At 29.2% G+C, this 21,713-nt stretch overlaps 2 protein-coding genes and 1 long non-coding RNA gene across 3 annotated transcripts; 2 read left to right on the forward strand and 1 right to left on the reverse strand.

The window, feature by feature from the left end:
* LOC140920975 (uncharacterized) lies at positions 1–3,436 on the reverse strand. Its single transcript, XR_012163787.1, has 3 exons — positions 3,242–3,436; positions 2,505–2,566; positions 1–1,098 (listed from the first exon to the last, which is right to left on the reverse strand). It is a non-coding gene; the product is annotated as an uncharacterized lncRNA (long non-coding RNA).
* A 3,665-nt stretch (positions 3,437–7,101) lies between these two features.
* Positions 7,102–10,522, forward strand: LOC101494710 (uncharacterized). Its single transcript, XM_004506601.4, has 3 exons — positions 7,102–7,395; positions 8,808–8,968; positions 9,919–10,522. Exons 1-3 carry the CDS (start codon positions 7,182–7,184, stop codon positions 10,135–10,137), a joined length of 594 nt encoding a protein of 197 aa, XP_004506658.1. The 5' UTR covers positions 7,102–7,181; the 3' UTR covers positions 10,138–10,522.
* Positions 10,523–14,262: 3,740 nt separating this feature from the next.
* Positions 14,263–19,407, forward strand: LOC101494398 (mitochondrial uncoupling protein 1-like). The gene is made up of 9 exons (XM_004506600.4): positions 14,263–14,549; positions 16,759–16,977; positions 17,068–17,146; positions 17,309–17,442; positions 17,547–17,645; positions 17,934–18,038; positions 18,307–18,381; positions 18,789–18,875; positions 18,999–19,407. Exons 1-9 carry the CDS (start codon positions 14,463–14,465, stop codon positions 19,032–19,034), a joined length of 921 nt encoding a protein of 306 aa, XP_004506657.1. The 5' UTR covers positions 14,263–14,462; the 3' UTR covers positions 19,035–19,407.
* The last annotated feature ends 2,306 nt before the right edge of the window (positions 19,408–21,713 follow it).

Raw genomic sequence — 21,713 nt, forward strand, 5'->3', positions numbered from 1 at the left:
GCACCACTCAACATATCTTAACTTATATCGTAGATAAAAAATTACCCCATAATACAACAACTTATTAATGTTTGTAATAGTACCCCAATATTTATCATACCTTACTAACATATTCCCAACCACAATAGATTAAATGATGTTTACATTCAAAGATGCATTTCGCAGCTCACAATAGATTGCAGACAATTAGTGAAAAGTTGCATGTATACTCTCATGTTGTGAGGAGGAAAACATTCAAGTTGCCTCATAAAATAACTTCAAAAAAGTTGCAAATGCGTTAGTTGTATCACAGTCAAAAGTTGTTGGGGGACCAACTTCTCCAAAGAAATCCTTATAATTTGACTCCTCAACCTCAAACTTCCCAAAAGCTACTTGAAACTTCTTCATGGCCTCAAGCATCAAGTAGGTCGAGTTCGAACAAGTCAAAACATCAAGACATACCAATTTTTACAAGATATTCCAACAAATTGACTACATTCCATAAACTTGGTAGGCCTACGAGGTGAAGGTTTTACAAATCTAACAACATTTCTAATGTTAGAGATTTCCAAAAAAAAAATTATTTCAAGCCATCAGTTACAGCTAATTTTAGAATATTAGCAGCATACCTCATGTGGAATTTATATCCTTCACCTTTCACTGCTTTGAATGGTTGTTCATCCAAAACCCTAAAAAATAGATAATGTCCTTCGACAAGCTTAAAGGTTAAATTTACTACTTGTTGAAACCAAATCAGATCTTTCTACAAAAGGAAATGTAAGAATAGTTTGGGTGGGGTCATTAGATACAACAAGTTTTTTGGTACATTTAGTAAGGTAGTAGTTGAGGTTGGAGGTGTTGTGAGTTCAAGAGTCTCACAAGTATGTTTTGTGGCAGTATTTACACGCGAGAAATTGTACCTCAACTTCACTAGAATGAATTTTGTTAAAGTGTTCCCAACATGTAGCTACTGTCTACGACCACTTGCAATAGCCCTTCTCTTCTTTTTAGCTTGATTGTTAGCCAATTCAGGTTCAACAACTTTAGTTGTTGTTGTTGCACAAGCTTCATTAGTGTTGATATTTAAAGTTGGTAAAGTTTGACTAGGTTGGTTCATCACTGAAATCATGAAGGAGACTTAATAAACAAATACCAACCACATTGAATTTTTTTTTTAAAGTTTATTGACTTTTAAAGGGTTGTAATAAATTTTTAAGGGGATGTATTAAAATTTAAGTGGATGTAATTTAACATTCGAGGAGTTGTATTACTCTATTATTTAAGTGGCTATAATTGAACATTTAAGGGGAGTTATAAATATTTAAGGGATGGGTAACTATACATAGAGTGTGTAATGTGTAACTAGCACACTGTACTCATTAAACAATAGTAGAATAATATTGAAAAAAGGAAGCATTAAGAAAAACATATAATAAACAAAAGCATATATTTGAGAAACATGCATAAAAAAACTTATGCATGCATATAATACATTTAGAAATTTAAAAGTGTGTAAAAGAAATAAAATTAACATACATTACAAGTTATTAATAAAGAATTCAAATAAATTTAAAAGAATGTATAATAAATAAAATTAAGCATACATTAAGAAAAAAATGAAGCATTACAAATAAATAGAAGTATGCATTAAGAAAAACTGAAGCATTAATTACATTTAAAAAAAAAATACTTTTACATGTTAAAAATAAAGCGTACAAAAAAATTAAAAATAATGCATACATAAGAAACAAACTTTTAAGAAAAATCATAAACATCAAATACAAGTTAAAAAGAAAGCATACACTTGAATTAAAGAATCAAAAACTTTAAACACATCTTAAAAAGAAAACTTCAAGTTAAAAAGAGAGCATTCATTTATAACATAAAAAGATACCATACATTTAAAAGATATATAAACATAAAAAAGATATATTACCCAATAATATATTTACAAAAAATAAACATGCATTAAGAAAAACAGAATCACTAGAGTTACATTTAAAAAAAAGAAGCAAACTTTTACAAGTTAAAAATAAAGCATACAAAGATATAAAACAGAATGCATACAAAGAAAGTAAACATTTGAAGAAAACTCATAAACATCAAAAACAAGTTAAAATAAAAACATATACTTGAATTAAAGAACCAGAAAATGTAAACACATCTTAAAAAGAAAAATACAATAAAAAGATAGCATACATTTCAAATATATAAAAACATGAAATAGAAACATAAAAATGATTATTACCCAAGAATATAATTTACAAAAAGTAAGCATACATTAAGGCAAACTGAAGCACTAGTTACATTTTTTTTATAAAAAAATATACTTTTACAAGTTAAAAATAAAGCATACACTTGAATTAAAGAAACATACGCTTCAAATCAATCTTAAAATAAAAACATACATTTATAAACATAAAAAGATATCATACTTTTGAGAGATATGTATATACATTATAGAGAAGCATAAAAAAAGATATATAAACATCAAACTAAACAAAAAAATAGAAGCATAAACTTACCGTGCTCTTCCTTTACAACCACCCCTTATTTGCTGTTGTTACTAGCTCGTTGTTCCATATTTCTGGGTCACAAGCCAAGAATAGTGGTTAGAAATAATTAATTATCAATATGCATAGAAAATATTATAACAAAAAGCAAATCAATAAATATTATAACATAAATAAAAGAATATTACTTTGCATATATGAAAACCAATAAGAAGATAAAATGAAACAAAAAATAAAAAATAAAAAATAAATTAGTTATATAAAATCAAATCAACAAATCTAAAAAATAATAAAAATAAATAAATTTAATAACATATTTTACCTCTCAAATCTAGAAAATGCATAGACAAAATTGTGCAAATCAATAAGCAGAGATAATAAAATAAAAATTAGTTTAAAATTAGTCTTATAAATAAAAATCAATAGATAAAAAAAAGTAAATAAATATAAAAAATTTAACAACAATCCCAAATCATCAATCTGAATCAGAAGATTTATAATAAATATGAAGAAAAAAAAAATATGAACACAAAATTGTAATCATGCAAAAAAAAATAGCTAAATCAAAATATTAATTAATAAAACAACATGTAAAAAAAATCATAACTCTAAAAAAGTAGAAAAAATAGCTAAAACAAAACCCTAATCATTATAAAAATAAATAAAAACTCTGATACAAAAATAAGAATGAGTGCAAGAGAGATTATAATAAGATCAACAAATTTAAAACAATAGAGATGAAAGTATACAATTTTTAAACATGAGATTGAAAAGTTGATAACGAGAAATTATAGAGTTGAGAAAGAAGGGATAGTAAGTGATAAAAACCCAGAGTAGAAAGAATGGATGTCGGCCTTTTTGGTTGCGGTTTTGTTCTACGTGTGTGATTGTGTGAGAGTGAAGAGAGAACGAGAGGATGAAATTAGTTGTGGGATTGTGTGTGAGTGTTGAAATTAGGGTTGGATTGGACCAAATTGGGCTTAGTAAGTATTCAATCCAACACCAAAAATTATAATTACTAATAATAATAAATATTATAAACTATATCCGGACGCGTCGGTCACCGATGGTCTCAAATCCATGACCCGAACCCGTCTGCGCCTACCCTCTTGAACCCAACCCTAATAAATATTATAAACTATAGTGCAGCCAACTAAATGCAACAAATACGTTCTAGCCGCACACTCAAACTGGTTAGTTTGAATGAGACGGCTATATAAATCACGCAACTATTGCAATCTATATTGGGCACATTTGTTATAACTAATCTCAACACATGCTTCCTCCCATGTTGCACCTAAGTACTCATGTGTAGCTCTTGCAGCATTATTAGTTTAATAAACAAATAATAAATATAATTAAACATCTATATTAATTTAATAAACTTAAACATAAATAAACAAATAATTAAAACATATATATAAATATACAATTAATTAATTAAACTTAAAAATAAATATAATTAAACATCTATATTAATATATAATTAATTAAATAAACTTAAACTTAAACATAAATATAATTAAACATATATATAAATATACAATTAATTTAATAAACTTAAACATAAATAAACAAATAATTAAACATATATATAAATATACAATTAATTAATTAAACTTAAAAATAAATATAATTAAATATTTATATTAATATATAATTAATTAAATAAACTTAAACATAAATATAATTAAACATTTATATAAATATACAATTAATTAAATAAACTTAAACATAAATACCTCTCCTTCCCATAGCCTCTGAGCCATGTGATGCTCGTACTGTGTCAACACACATGTCACCGTTGGTCCTCTGGGAAATCCAGTCTGCTGATCCTGCTCATCAATATCAGCAGCATCATCCGACTCATCAGCATCATCAGCATGTGCAGAAGTATCATGAATATCATCAGCGGCTTGCTCCATCTGTGGAGGCTGAGGGACATCATCTTCCATATGTGCATGCTCAGTGGACTCAACATCATCATCCTGGACCTCCTCTTGTCTTCGACGACGCTGCCTAATTGGACAATTTGCTTCGTTGCGTCGTCTGTTTGATGTTGTTGGTGGAATTCTCTCTACACCATCACCTCTGTCACCTATCAAGTTGCGAATAATTTGACCAAACACACCTCTCATTCTAGGCACTGCAATATATCAATCAATATATCAATATTAAAAACAAATGGAAAAATATTTAAAAAATCCAAAAAACCATTTCGAAACTTTCACTGGAAACGAAACTTTCGAAACTTTGCATGCATCTCAAAGTTTCGAAACGTGTTTTTTTCGTAACTTTCAGAATATTCGAAGCTTTTACGTTTCGAAAGTTTCGTATTGTTCGAAACTTTCAAAAGTTTGTACTTCGAAACTTTCAAGTTTAACGAAACTTTCGAAACTTTTGTACTTCAAAAGTTTCAAGTTTAAAGAAAGTTTCGAAAGTTTGAAAATTTCTGAAAAAAATATGTTTCGAAACTTTCATATTCAACGAAAGTTTCGAAAGTTGCCTTACTTTTTCACTTCGGATGTTTGAAAGATTCGAATTTTTGATAGGGTGGGAGAATTGAATATTTCAAAGTTTCGAAGAAATGGGTGAAAAAAGGAAAATGTGTTTTTTTTAGGATTTTATAGATGAAATAAGAGGCAGTATGATCTTTTCCTTATGGTTGGGGGGTGGGAGGTAAAAGAGGGGGAGTGCACAATACAATTCTTCTACAATATTATCATCCGTTGAACTTGATCCAACTTGGCCAATTCACCTCCTTTATTGGAGGCCTTACATTAATAAGCGGGTCTCTCACCTATGTCTAACTCTAGATAGAGGAGGGTCAATTGATTGTCAATTGGTTTTGGTTAGTGGTAAAGGGGACAAAATTAAGTGGAAACTGGAGAGACGAAGACAATAAATTTGTTGTTGGGATTGACATATAAGTGATAATAGTGGTCATGTGACACACTTAGTAATAAAATTCATAATTGTTTTTCTGGTTCTCACATAAAAAAGCACATTCTCAGTAGATATAATTTTTGTGTATATAATTTTATAGGAAAAAGTAAGTCAAAGTTTGTTTGGCAAAGTAAAGAAAACAAACTTATAGCTTATAAGCTATAAGACATAATTGATAACAATTATTTATGAAGTTAACTTAGTTTATAGTTTTTTTTAAAAAACTATTTCAATTAACTTTTGAATTTATAGTTTATCATTTTTTCTATCAATTTTACTCTTTATCATTTATTTATAATAATTTAAAACAAATACACTTGTAAATAATTTTAAATAAATAATTTGTTTATAAATAATTTGTATATTTAAAATAATTTTAATAAATAGTATTTTTAAGTAAATAGTTTAAAATAATTTGTTTATTATAATTTAAAATAAATAAATTAACTAAATAAATAATATATTTGATTAATAAATAATTTATTTATTATAATTTTAAATTATTTATAAATATTTGAATTTTAAAATAATTTTTAATATTTTAAAATGATTTACTTATTATAACTTAAAATAAATAATCTAGCTAAATAAAAAAATATCATTTTAATAAATTTTAAAATATCTTAAACATTAATTGATATAAAATTTATTTTTAATTTAAAATGCTCATTTATGTCATTTTATGTTTTTAAACTAATTGAACCAATAACATTATTAATCACTTCAATTAATTTAACAATTATCACTTATAAACTATAAGTTATTAACTACCGATTAACGTATTTGCTATCAACTTAATTTCCATTAAACATAGTCTAATAAGTGGTGATGTTAGTTTCTTTGATGTTAACTTGACCTTCTTCTTGTAAGTTATATAACTCATTTTAGGTTGTTTTGCTCACTAATCCAGCCACATATACGAGGACTCATCCATCTATATAAGTTAATATAAAATATTCTGTCAAACAAATTATAATATATATATTTTAATATTTTACTTTCAAGTGTAAAGAAGATATTATATTTAAATAGTTTTTACGTCAATTTTGATAATATTTTATAATAAATTTTTAAATATCTTAATAATATAATAGTCTCGTTTGTTACGAATTTTTTTAAAAATAATTTTAATTTTATATATATATACATAAATAAGGTTTTTATGAGAATTTGTCACAAATATAATTTATTTTTGACTAATTTTTTTAAATTAAAAAAATAATTTTAACATTTAATAATTTAAATATTTATTATAAAAGATTTTAACATGATAAAAATTATATTTTTATCATAAATTTTCTTTTTACAAAAAAGATGTGTTTCTCAAAAATAATTTTTATGAGAAACTTCTTAAAATAATTTTTTCATTTTAATCATTCTTTTAAATACTTGAGAAATTTTATTGTCCAAAAATATTGTAAAATAGTTAAAATACTCAAAGTGATATTTTATTATAAATTATTTAAATTAGTTTTTTTATTTGAAGTTTTATTTTAAAATTTCAAAGATGAAATACTATAAAAATATTTGTAACAAACCAAGCTAATGTCAATGAACAGATATTTTATTAGTTTTTATTTTGTACAAGATATTTTAGTAGTTTTATTAAATATTAAAGAATAAAAAAATGAAAACACACATTAATTGAATTTTGAAGTAGTACTACACCTTGTGTGAGATTAACAGCAAAACACATCGACACAACAATAGTGTGTGTCTGTCTGTGTTTTGAAAGAGAAGAAAATGAACACTACCCTCTCCCCTTCTCCATCTCCGACAACCTTCGCATCTCCGCCTAGGTTGTTGTCCAAAACCAATACTTCCTTTTTCATTTCCAACATCCTCGTTCCTTCTTCTTCTTCCGCATCCACATGCATTCAACTTCCCACTAAAAGGGGTTTTCATTCAACTGGATTTCGCTGCAACAGTACCTTCTTCCCTGGTGGACCCCCCTCTGGTAGTACAATATTTCTTTTCCTTTCTCTATTTTCTTTTGCGTTTTTCCATTCCAAATATTTGGTCATTTTTGTTTTTTTATTTTTTTCAAAACAATTTGTGAATTAGAAATCCAATGAATACATTTTTTTTTCTCAATTATATAATTTGTTTTTATGAGATTATTTGTAGTGGAGTATTTCTAGGGTTTCTTTGGTAAAACTAAGCTAGCTATAAGCTAGTTTATAGATGATAAACTAGCTTATAGATGATAGTTGAAAAGTTAGTTGATAGATGGGATTAATTGATTGAAATTTAGTGCATGTTTGATTTATGCAGTGACTGAAATTGATTTTGAATATAAGTAGTTTATGTTTGGATACATTTTTGTTAAAGTGAGTTGAACAATAAATTTCAATGTTGGTCAGAAAAAATATTTCAGTGTTAAATATAACGTTTAGATTTAAAAGTTACAAATTCTATCTTCAAGTTATAATCGATTTTTGAGGCAAAACCAATTTTACTTAACCTTTATAATCAATTCTGACCGCTCCAAACGTGGAACCAAACATAGGTTAGTGTTTGGTTAACTCATTTTTCGTTGAAGTAGCTTATAAATATAAAATGACATAAAAGTTTATGTTTGTTTAATTTTTTTATAAATTATATTGATAAACATTTTTTATTTAACTGTGTGTGAAAACTTTAAACTACTGAATATATGGAATGGAGGGAGTAATGTTAATGATGTGTGTTCTTGAATTGCATGAAGGTTAATTACTAAAATCAAGTTATGTTTGTGGGTAGGTTGATGTTGATTTAATTTTTTTTTTCATCTTACTGCTGTTTCTAGTTCTTAAATTGTTACCATGTTGTAGTTTTATGTAATTTGTTTTGGGGTTGTGGGGTTGATTAGATTATTTCACATTTGGTAAATGGTCTGTTTTAATTTTAGGATGAGCCATTGAATTGTAGGTAGTTGTTTGGAATTATAAGAATTCCCATCATTAAGCTTGCATTCATTTTGCTTTACAAGTAAATTAGGTTTTTCCCAATGTTGTCAAATAGCCGCTGTAGTGGTGCTATAGCATAGCGAAATATGAACAAATTGCTATTGTTTTGCTATACACTGTTTAGTACAAAGTGTTGTTAAATAGCGACTATAGTTGCATGCTATAGCATTGTAGTGTAGCTAAATTTGAACAGACCGTTATGTTTTACAATCTGCGATTTATGGCACTGGTTGGTCCACAATTTACTGATGACTGATAATCCATTCTTAAGGATTTATTTTGCCAAATTCCAAATTTGTAATTACGTACTCGTAAATATGTAGTTTACATCGAAGGAATTAATTCATTTAAATCTATCTATCTTAGGTTTTTGGTTTTAGGTGCTCGATTTTGTAGTTTTTTAAAGTAGGTGATTATGTAGGTGATGGTGATAGCAGCAGCAAAAATGTTCTAGATGCATTTTTCTTGGGAAAAGCTCTGGCTGAAGCTCTAAATGAGCGAATCGAGTCCACAGTTGGCGAGTTCTTGAGTACAGTTGGAAGACTTCAAGCTGAACAACAAAGACAAGTACAAGACTTTCAGGTAAGGGACAGTTTAAACTTACATTGTGTTGTGCTGTATTTATGATATAAACTATAAATTTTTAATCTGTTGTTTCATGGATTTACTTCAGGACTACATACACAATGTTGTTGCCTACTAATTCTTTTTATTGAAAAACTATGATCTGCTTGTAGATTTTTTTTTTTGGAAATGTGTTTCTATGCTACATTTTAGACAATGCTGTCAAATTATGGTTATAGCGGCACTATAGCATAGCGGAGTTTGAACAAATCGCTATTTTTCAGGGCTACACTATTAATTACAAATTGTTGTAAGGCTAAGAAGGCTATAGTTGCGCTTTAGCATTATAGCATAGTGGAATTTGAACAAACTGCTATTTTCTGCAATTGACAACCCTGATTTTGGTTGCTCTGGTAACCGATGTTAGATTGTAATATGAGTTGCGGTGTATAGTTGGGCACTTCTGTTGGACCTTAATGTTCAATAGGTGATCCTAATTGCTGGTATATGAAAACTTTTAGTATTATAGTTTTAATTTGACAATGATGTTATAGGTGTTGGGACTTGTCAAATTATCTGATTAAAAGTATTCCAAATTCTAGTAGTTACGAACAAAATTTTTCATGTAGTCTACAGTCAATTTTATATTCCAAAAAGGTACGATGGCATATCATGTTTGAATTATTGGGATAAATTGAAGGTATAACCAGTGTCTGACATGTGTCGGTATCTGATATAGATAATAGATACATATTTGTTACATTGAATCACTTTTATGTTCTCAAATTATTATTAGCGTTTACCTGTCAGTGTCATATCCAGTGTCCGTGCTTGTGTCAGCGTTTTATATACCAATCTAGTGGTGCTCAATTTAAAATGGATGTATCATAAACATACCTTCACTTATGGAGTTATTTTAGATTTAGACGCACATCTTTTACTCATTTGAAAGTATAATGCTTATACAGGAAGATGTATTGGAAAGAGCCAAAAAAGCAAAAGAAAAAGCAGCGCGTGAAGCTGTGGAGGCACAGGGACTTGTTTATAAGTCTGCTGCTGATACAGAAGTTGTGGAGTCAGCAACTTCCAATTATTCAACCGACCCAGTTACTTCGGTACAGATTACTGATGCATCTGAAACATACATTGAGCCCACCAAAGGAGAGGATTCCAATTTAAGTTCATAAGTTTTAATATTATGCTTCGCTTTTCAACAGGTTTTTGTTAAATGTGTTTACTGCCTTATAAGTTAAATAGACATGCCATGACCTTTTTCAAAATTCCATCCTTTCTGATATATTTCTTGTAAAGCGATAAATAAGTTCAAGTTCTTGACCAGATTATCTTTACTTCTTCCTTCGGTGTAACAAAATTCCGTTTAACTCGGCATGTATAACAGTATATGTAAGTATTGTTGAAACATACACCATGACTATTACAATGTCGGTGCTTCTTAAAATTGAAATATGATTATATACCTTGATGAACATCGACAACTATGATGTTTGATCCTTGTGAAAGTTAAGATGTTGTTACTTCATATCTAATATATGCTTATTATTTTCTTCTCTATTTGCTTATGATCCAAAACACTTGTTTCTACTTTATTCTGTTGATATGTTTGGAGTTCAAATTTTAAGCAATCTCAAGACATTTTTTATCATATACACCTAAGGTTTGTAGTTGTTATACCCTTTTGTGTTCTACTTTTATATGTAACTCAACAAAATCAAATTGATTTCAAATTAATTTGACAACTGTTCTATTCTTTTTTAGATTCTATTGTACTCATTTTGAAATATCACAAAAGTTGTGGATGAATATTATTCTTTCATTTATTTAGACCTATTAATATGGATCCTCTTTCTCTTGTTTCATATGATAATTGATAAATGTTAAAACGTTTAGTTTGTATTAGAATGATTTGATTGTGCCAAGTCTGAATCATTTGTAACATATTGTCTGATTTTTTTCTTCTTCTTTAGCATGCACGGTGGAGTTTTTTTTTTTTTCCTTATGGCATCTGATGACAGATTTTTAGATAAGCTAACTATATTAGATCTTGGAAAGGGTTATCCTTCTAGCCCTTTTGGTGTTGAGAAAAAGGGTAGTGAACTAGTGATTAGTTACCATTGATCTTATTATTTCATCTCATAATTATAACTTTAATCTATTAAAAACTATAAAATCAATGGTTCATGTTGTTTGTAAGTATAAATCTGTTTACATTGACAGTGCAGTACCATTATTCTATTTGGTATTTATTAGAATATTTTTTCCCAATAAAAGAATTTTAGAAATACAAATTGAACATTCAGATGATAATAACATGTCATTATGTACCTTATGTATTTGTGCACTTTTTGTTGTAAACCACCAAATTCGTGCCTAACTTTGGAGGATGCTCTTAAATAAGTTCATATGATTATGAATATTTCAAAAAAGTATCTGATTCTATCAAATTTTATTTATATTAATCGTTTTGAAAGTATGTTATGAACTAGATTGATAGTAAGTAATTAAATATAGGTACTAAATTGATAATAAGTAATTAAATATAGGTACTAAATTGATAGTAAGTTAGTCCTTATATTTAACCGGTTATTATCAATTATGTCTTTTATTTTAACCATTCACTATTAATTTAGTCCATATATTTAATCATTTACTATCAATTTAGTTCTTATGTTTATTTGTATGCTGAGATTTTGTTATGTTTTTTCTTTCTTCTAATAACTATGCTTTTATCTTTCTACCATTAAATAATTTAAAAGCTAGAATTTAGTATTGAGAGAGATTGAGACAAATACAAATGGAGAGGATCCAATTCCAATGCATTGCTACTACAAAAAGTTTTACAAAATCGTGTTCTCATTTCAACCCATTTTTAGAGTATTTTTATGTTATACTTCCTTTGTCTCACAATGTAGTCACGTATTTATTTCATTATGATTAAGAAAAATGTATAAATAAAAGAAAGAGAATACAATTTTATTAGATTGCCATGTAATCAATATTATCGTTAATACAAAGTGGAACTTATTAAATTGGAATTGACACATTTAATATTAATTAGAGGATAAAACTGAATATTGCATAGATGATGTGAAATGGTCAAATCCGACTGAAAGTGAACATTTAGTATTAATTACGTGGTGAGCTATTTCTCAAACCTAACAAGAAGTGGATTGTAATATTGCGTGGACAGTGCAAAATGGTCCTGATACCAACTTTTGGAAGGACAATTGGCTTCTGGGTTGTGGCTCCATCTAGAATTAATGGTACGGGTGGATTCCTAAAGGTCAAGATGAATTTTCGGCATCCTTTTTATGCATATAATGGTAGCTAGCATGCGGATCTGCTCAAACATCTTCTCTTATATGAGGCTTGTGCAAAATGCGGCTACACAACCACCTATACATAATTAAGATGCTGAATTCCCTAATTGGTTCCCGAGAGCAAATGGTCAATTTTCTCTCAAGTTGACATATGACATTTTGTCTAACGTTGTGGAGGATATTGAACAAGAGCATAATTCTATTTTGACTTAATTATAGTTTTAATTCCTCTATTTTCACAAATTCACAAAATTGATCTCCCTATTTTAAAAGTTGATAATTTTGGTCTCTTCTTCAGATTTTTGAACTAAAAAAATAACAATTGACATATTTTAGATGATATGTCATACAATTTAATAATATAGAACTATCTATATGCATTAGTTAAATTACAAAAATGAAAATTTTTCGAAGTTGAAAATTAAATTTTTAGAAGGTTTTATTGTGATTTCATGGGTGTTAAGCATTCTATATCATCGTATCATATGTCATGTTATTTAAAGCATATCGCATCGTCATTTTTTAGTTAAAAATTCAAAATGAAGGACCAAAATCGTCATATTTTAAAATAGGGGATCAATTTTGTAAATTGGTAAAAATAGAGAGACTATAAAACTGCATTTGACCCTTTTATTTTTCTTAAAACTGGGTATTGGTCTGGTCCGAATAATATCAAGTCATTCATATAGAAGTTTGCTCATAGAAAGATATTGACGAATGAAGAGCAGAAAATATGCATTATGACCCTGGATGACACTTGCCCTCATTGTAACTCCATCTATAAGCCTGGGTGACACTTCCCTCATTGTAACTCCATCTATGAGTCTATAATGCATATTCTCTATTATTGCGAGCTGATTTTTTATTTCTGGAACAGTATCATTAAGTTGGATCAGTAGGTTTACTTCTTCAGTTTAGGTCTACATGCTTGGGTGCATTGGAATATATCTACAAATAATATTGATTGCGTCCCTTGGTTTTGGCTTACTTGCCTTAGAGTTATCGTTTGGATGCTTTGGAAGGATATAAATGAACTGACTTTCTCTAACCCTTCTTCTTTGTATATTGACTTTTTCATAAAAACTTAACATCAAATCCATTTAGCTCTTAAAGAGACAAGCAAGTCTTCTGGGTTTTGGGAACATAGGACTTCTTTTACTGAAGATAATTGAACAACGACCCTTTTATCTATTTTAAATGAAGGTTGATCGTACTTTCCAACTTATTACTTGGAACTCTTATTTTGGTGGTTTGATTCAGGATAGTAATTATTGCATCGATTTTTATGGCAACTTAGACGCTGGTAATGTCCTCTTTACTAAAGCTTGAGTTCTTGTTTATAGTGTTAGCGTGACTCAAAATTTAGGCCTAAAATTAGTCATTTTTTAAAGAGATTCCAAGCCTCTAGTTTCTATTATTAGGGGTATGTCTTTCTCAGAGATTTCCAACCTCGTTTTGAAAGAGGTCTACTCTTTCCTCCATCTTCTTGATTGGAGCACCCCTTCGACACATTTCATAAAGCAAATCCTAATGTATATTTTCTTGCTAAAGAGGACTTACACGACTTACTAAATTTATGTTTAATGACTAATATTTTTTGTATTTTTAGTAATATTATGCAAACTAATTGTAAAGGGCTAAGTACCCATTTTTTTTAATTAATTTATCAGCCTCTTTTGGTAAAAAAAAAAAGGTAGAGTAAAAAAGCAAAATAACTAATGATACTTTGAAGATCGAAAAAAAAGATATTTTGGGACAATTCTTTTTTCAAAAAATACATTGATCAGTGTGGGACAGATGAAATGATTTTTTTTTTTTTTTAAAATGTACCAACAAGTAAACAAAAACTTTTAAAAGTTAAAAATTATTTTTTTAAAAGTTATTTTATCGAAAGAAAACAGAAATAATTTTAAAAATAAGCAGTCGATAACAATTTTTTTATTTTTATAATGACTTTAAATTTTTGATAAGATTGATGATTTTACTTTTGAGTCAGAACCCAATTTCCAAATACCACATTACTTCACTTACAGAGCGCTTGTTTCAAAACAAAAGCAAAAGTGATCAAAGGGAAAGAAAGAAAGGAACAACCCAAATTCTCAATTCTCAAACGCAACCTTTCGGTTCCTTCTTCATTTTTCTCTGAATTATTAATATTTATTATTATTATTGACATGGTAGCAGCAGATTCTAACTCCAAATCCGACATCTCTTTCGCTGGAATCTTTGCCAGCAGTGCTTTCTCCGCATGTTTCGCTGAGGTCATTCATTCTTCTCATGCCTTAAATCAATGCCATTTTTTTTCTTTCTTTTTTTTTCTTTCCATATCTTGTGATTAAATCATTATTTTGTGTATAATGATCATGTTTACAAGTAGTAATGGATCTGATTAGTACTTTGATGGAATGGAATTACTAGCTAGTTCTATGTGATTATTTGGTATTGGTTGATCAAGTGAATGTTTTTGTGGAATTTAGTTGAATGTTTGAATTTTAAGAGTTCAAATAATTCAAGTGCAAAGAAGAAAACCAAATTGGCAAGAGCAAGGTTTTAAATAGCTGCCAGCGTTAGGATTTCGCGATTTCGAGTATTATGGATGTTAAGTTACGGACAGCGGTCGTCGCGGTGCTAATTAATCACAAGATTGCACAAATTTTATTAAAATTATTTGTATTATCATATAATATATAATACTGATTGAGAGACGAGAGAAGATCAGCACTAGAGATTAAGGTAAGGTAGTATCTAGATACATTCTAAAAATGTGTTTTTTTATCCATTTGAGTTGAAGTTCGGTGGCTACCTTTACCTTTTTGTTGCGGCTAACTTCTCTGTCGCGGACAGTTTTTTAAAATATTAGGCAAGACTAATAAGACCATGTGATTGGAACTTCTTTGGTATTGGTTGAGAAGAAAATTGGAAGATCAAGTGAATGTTTTTATGGAATTAAGTTGAATGTTTGGGGGAAGAAGGGGTTTGATTCAAAAGGGTTACTAAGTCTTTGTCTTTGTTAGAACACAAATGTCACGTGAACACCAATTTAGAACACTTAAATTCGACAACATTTGAAATGGTTAAAGCAGTTCACATATGTGGTTAACACAGTTCAATGAATGGTTAATCAGTTATTCACCACGATTTCAGGTGTTCCAACTAAATGTAGATTTGAACACTTGAAAAATCGCAGTTAATAAATTTGTGGTTAATGAAGTTCAACAGTAGTGATTTGCGACACATAATATAACTATTAACTAAATCTAACACTTAATTGACCACGTGAGTAAATCGCATTAACCATGTAAAAAGTTTTTGAATTTAGGTGTCCCAAATTGATTTTCAAACAACATTTATGTTGTTATATAAGGGATGCTTTTGTTAGTTCTCCGGGGTCTGTAAATCTTTGGCATAATGAGTGCTATTTTGTTTATATAGTATTTTGTGTGACAAAGGCTTGTAAAGTAAGCTTTCTTTAATACATAAAATTTAGACCCCTGACTAGACTCAGTACTCCAATAATTTTTACCTTTCTCTTTCTGTAATTAGAAATGTTGCCAATTGCAGAGAATAGAGGTTTGTTATAATTTCGTTATGCTATAGCCGAAATTTGACAACACTTTGTACTTAACCGCATATCGTAGAATAACAACGGTTTGTCCAAATTTTGCTATGCTATGGCACTATACCGCTGCTAGAGCCACTAATGGTGGTCAGTCACAATGGTTTTGAATGCTCTGATGTGATGAAAGGCATGTGCTTTTCAATCAGGGTTATTCATTTTTTCGAGTATTAAGGTGGATCGGGAGTTTTCTTTTCCCTCCTTGTTGATTTGTACATGTTGGAATTAAATTTCTTGGACAAAAATGCTTGACTTGGAAATTGCAATGACCTATATGGATGGGAATCCTCTTGGATGTTTTTTGGTGAATGGAATGGAAGGAAACGAGTGGGAAGCGATGGAAAATGGAAGGCAAGGGTTTGGACAAAGATATCGTTCATCTTATTTGGAAAATTATCAAAGGATAGAATGGAACTCCATTACCCTTAAATTTTCTTAAATCTATTTTTATACTCGCAAACAAGGAACTTCCTCCCTTTCCCTTTATATTCTCGTTCATTTTTTATCATTCAAATACAGTATGCCATTTTGCACATGCAGATCTAGCTTCTATTAACTGAACTGGCAAAAAAGTTATAATTGCCAAAATTGAATACTCTTTCAAATTATCTTCTATCGAAACAGCTTCTACATTGTGGAAGGTTATGTAGCGACAGTAGTCCTTAAATATGTGGAATTTTTTTTTCCCTATGTTTCTATAAGTGGAGACTGATTCCGCTTACTTATATTTATTACTGATTTCTTGTTGTGTTTCTCATGTCCTGTTCATTTGTTAGTTCTCATGTTGCTTTTATAGGTACTCACTTGTAGCTATATTTAAAGTTCTTGCTCATAAGTTCTTGTAATTGAAATAGATTTGTACCATACCTTTGGACACTGCCAAAGTTAGGCTTCAGCTCCAAAAACAAGCTGTAGCTGGTGATGTAGTCTCATTACCAAAATACAAGGGTATGCTGGGAACAGTTTCAACCATTGCCAGGGAAGAAGGTCTTTCAGCACTATGGAAGGGCATTGTCCCAGGGCTACATCGTCAATGTTTGTATGGAGGATTAAGAATTGGGTTATATGAGCCTGTGAGATTCGAGTCTTGTTCATTTATCATAGTTTATTTGCATTGTTTGATTATCTATCTGATGTTGTAAATTGCACGGGGTTTTTAACAGGTTAAGACTCTCTATACGGGAAGTGACCATGTTGGTGATGTTCCACTGTCAAAGAAAATTTTAGCTGCATTTACGACTGGTAAAACTCAATGTTGAATGTTATGGGAATAATTTGTCGGTGTGCTATGATATGAATTTATTTTAAGATGTTTGGATTATTTACTTTTTTCCTCACAGGTATTTGTGTTATCTCTACCTAGATACTCATTGAGTACAACTGTTCAATTTGTTTTGTCAACAGGTGCTGTTGCAATAACAGTGGCAAATCCAACTGATCTTGTCAAAGTAAGACTTCAAGCAGAAGGAAAATTACCTCCGGGTGTTCCCAGGCGCTACTCAGGATCTTTAAATGCTTATTCGTCAATCGTGAGACAGGTCTATACATTTAACTTAACATGATTAATGAAATAGAAATATGTATTTTGTTTGTTTTAGTTTCTAACTTTTTTTTTGTTTAAAAATTTGCATCTAATACTCAGGAAGGAGTTGGAGCTCTATGGACAGGGCTTGGCCCTAACATAGCAAGAAATGGTATTATCAACGCTGCTGAACTGGCCAGCTATGATCAAGTGAAACAGGTAATTTAAAGGGTTTAATGGACATGCACTGTCAGTGTAAATAATTTTAAACTGATAGCCAACATGAACTGTTGATTGTGTAGTTATTTTATGAAGACAATTACAATTGTGTGGTGAGATGACAAAATCAATAATTCTTATTAACTGTTTGTGTAAAATTTATTTACACTGACAATGCAGTCTTTTTTCTCTAATTTAAAAGTTACTGGTGGCTGCATTGTGAAAGTTTTCTTTTTCCTGATAATGTTGTAAATTTTTTAATAACTAACTAATTTTTTTTTTATGCAGACTATTTTGAAAATTCCAGGATTCACTGACAATGTTTTAACTCATCTCCTTTCTGGCCTTGGGGCAGGGTTTTTCGCTGTCTGTATCGGCTCCCCGGTTGATGTGGTAATTTTGAAGTGTTTACTTAATATACATCGTTGATTTGGCTTTTTATATTTTCTATTTTTTCAACTTATAGTGGTAATTAATAAGAATCCCAGAATGATTACACAATGGTAGAATCAGTTAGCTTTTATAGCTTGTATAAGATTTTCTTTTTTGCTTCATTTTTCATTTTGGTTGTAAGAGATGAAGTGAGCTTCTTGCTTTTGCATTTTTACCATTCCATTCCACTAATTTCTATTGTTCTATCTTCCTTTTGGTGAATATGCAGGTCAAGTCGAGAATGATGGGAGATTCTAGTTACAAAAGCACCCTTGATTGTTTTGTCAAAACCTTGAAGAATGATGTATGTTGCCTTCCACCATAATGAATTTTTCTCTGTTAAAAACATTTACTACCTTTTCTGATTTTGGTACAACCATTAATTCTATGGGAAACCTTTCCTGTTTAGATAGGTGCATAAAATTATTTTGACTACTTTGTCATATATATAATAGTATCTGGTGGACATGGTTTTAAATTGCAATATGCAACCATAATTGCGGCCACAATATTGACATTGTAACTGCAATATGGCCAAGTCGACCATATTTTCCTGCATTTTATCGTAATATAAAGGTTCGTTGCGCAACTACAAACTATAACTGCAACCACAATTTAAAACCATATTGGTGGATATGATACACAAGGGGCTACAATGTCAAAGGGTTGTCTTTTATCAAAACTAATGTTGTGTAATTTGATGTTTTTCAGGGACCCTTGGCGTTTTATAAAGGGTTCCTCCCAAATTTTGGACGGCTGGGATCTTGGAACGTGATCATGTTTCTAACCCTAGAACAGGTAGAATATGAATACTCCAAAAATGCATTATGGATCCGTTTGGTTTGAGAAAAAACTATACGGAAACTGACACACTGTAGTTATTGTGTTTGCTTTCTCACATATTTCTTTCTTCTCATGCAGACTAAAAAGTTCGTCAAAAGTTTATCATCATCATGAGCTCAATCATAATTACATAAAGTGTTTTCTACGAGGGACCTATTGCAAGTGCAAATGCAGTTGAAATTGTAGAAAATAAAGACCCTTATATCTTCATTTTACTAACTAGGATTTAGTCAAACATTTTTTCAAAAGAGAAAAATGAAAGTTAAACAAATGAATTTGTTTCATAGATACTAGCTTCTTATAATTTCAATCTATTTTGTAGGATTGCATGTTTCCATGTAATAATTCTCTTCAAATTTTACAATGAACATGCTTCCATGACATGACAGGAGATTCTTTTCAAATTTGGTATGGTTCAGACCTCAAAACCAATGTATCAGTTATAAATAAATTTAGAACATCAATGCTAATCAGCGTTCTAAGGGCATGTGTTCAGGAGCAAAAATTTAGTGTCCACCTGTTTTTCTTTGAAAAAGTGATAAGTAAATGTGTTGGTTAAAATATTAAAAAAAAATATGACCCTTTTTCCTGTTTTTTTTGTCTTCCTCTCTCCTTCATTGATGGAACTTTTTTATTCTTTCTTTAAAAGTTGGAAACAAAAAGCTAGTTTAGTTTGTCCTTTTGGCTACTACCCAAAATTTGTTAATTCCTCTCTTGATGACTATCTGAATTCTGAACGATTGGTTTGTTTTTCTATGTATATCATTGGTAATATGACTAGAATTTTAAGTTGACTAGAATTAAAATATAATGGGCATAATTATTAAAAAAAAAAGTTATAGTTTAGTAACAGGAAGAAAATGAAATATGGGAAGACATAAAATAGGGTGAGGGTGCCACAGTCAAAACTTTATGAGAAATATCCAAAATAACGGTTCAATCCTATAACCAAAAAGAGATATAGCTGATTGTTACAAAGAAAGAAAAAGGAATGCATTAACTATTGTTATTCCTCAATGAATGTGTAACTCCCTCTTGATTGCACTTGTTCCATTAAGCTCTTGTCTCTTCTTTATTATGTTTTCTGCATCCTAAATCACATGTCTTTATAGAAAACTTCAACGACAGTTAGGGTTTGTTACCGTTTCAATGATTTGCATAATTCTCGTATGTCAAATATGGATGGTATCAATCTTCAAAAATATTGAATCAACATTCAATATTTTTCCATATTTGAGTTCAGAATTATTTCAACGTAACTTGATGAAAACGGAAGGAGAATCAGAGGATGATAAGGTAATGCGATCAAGTCATATTTTTGTAAATATTCTCAGTGAAATTTAAATTATATATTGTTTGGAATGCAAAATTAAATAGATAATGACTTTTTTACAAATAACTTACTTCGTTACTTTGAAATAGTATTGCTAGTCTATTTATTACGGTATCAATTATGAATGAATTTAATTTTTGAAATTTCCTCATATCCAATTTTCTTAAATAGGCATGCTACGCTGCTTTATTTTACATGTTATATAGAAATTATTGTGAATTTTTTTTACATAGTAATTAAGTTTCACACAGTAGTTTTAAAAGTATATTTTATTTTTTATATATATTTGGCACTTTGTTTAAAATTAATCTTAGTGTCACCCTTTTTTACCTCTAGCTTCTCTATCAATTACCACTTCCCCCTCGTTAATTATTCAATAATGACTTTCGCTCTAGAAAATAGAATTCTAAAAATTAATTCAATAGTGTAGTTTGGTGTGTTAACATCCACTTGAGATGAGTTTAACTACATCAAATAACATCCTAGCTACTTTTGTTAACTTATATAATAGAGAATATTCAAATGATTGATTGGGAATACCTTAAAAAATATAATGGACAAAACTATTAATTAAATTAACACTAAAGCCCTTTTTATTGCAAATTTTAATGAGTGTTGAACTCCGTCCGTAGAAGGATAAGCCAAAATTCATAGACATCAAAATGATAAAGGGTAACACTATAAATAATTATGCTAATGACAATAATAAACGCAAACACTTCATACATATCAAATCAAATATTAATAATAAAAGACTAAATAAATATTTTCTCTAAAAATTATAAAACAAAATCTTTTTTAATTAAGACATATAATAATATGAAGTCCTCTTAAATCTTAATTATAATGATAAAGAGTAACACTACAAAGAATAATGTGACCGACAGTGATGCATATGGATTTGTTACAACGCTTAAAATGTAAATATGAGTGCTAATATTGATTTCATTTTGTATGATTCACAATTTATTTTTTCGGTGAAATTGTTTTACTAAAATAAATAACAATAAAAACCTCCAACTAATTAAACTTTGAAAATTGAGTTTTCTTGTTTGTTTGTAAAATATGTTTGTTGAGATGGAATGTTAACTAACGTCATCTAGTCTCGATAAAAAAAGAAAAAACTAACATCAATTCTCTATAGAGATAAATAGTTAGCTATTGACATTTTTTCAAATGGCTTAAATTGTTAGATACTCTAACAAATTTTTAACGAAATTTGTTTTTTTTGTTGAAATTGCATACCTGTTAATAAAAAACACCTCAGACATCCAAACGAATGATTCAACAGATTCGTCATATTGATAACAAAGCTATGCTAACCATATCATTGCCTATCCCTATATAATTTTACTATAAAAGTAGGAAGCATGCAAGTCATTTATATCTTCACAAAGTTAGATTCAACCAATTTTTATTTAAAAATTTCTTAGAAGATTGCTAAGAAGCAAGTCTTCGCA

This window comes from Cicer arietinum, chromosome 6, assembly GCF_000331145.2.
Source record: "Cicer arietinum cultivar CDC Frontier isolate Library 1 chromosome 6, Cicar.CDCFrontier_v2.0, whole genome shotgun sequence".
Lineage (NCBI taxonomy): Eukaryota > Viridiplantae > Streptophyta > Magnoliopsida > Fabales > Fabaceae > Cicer > Cicer arietinum.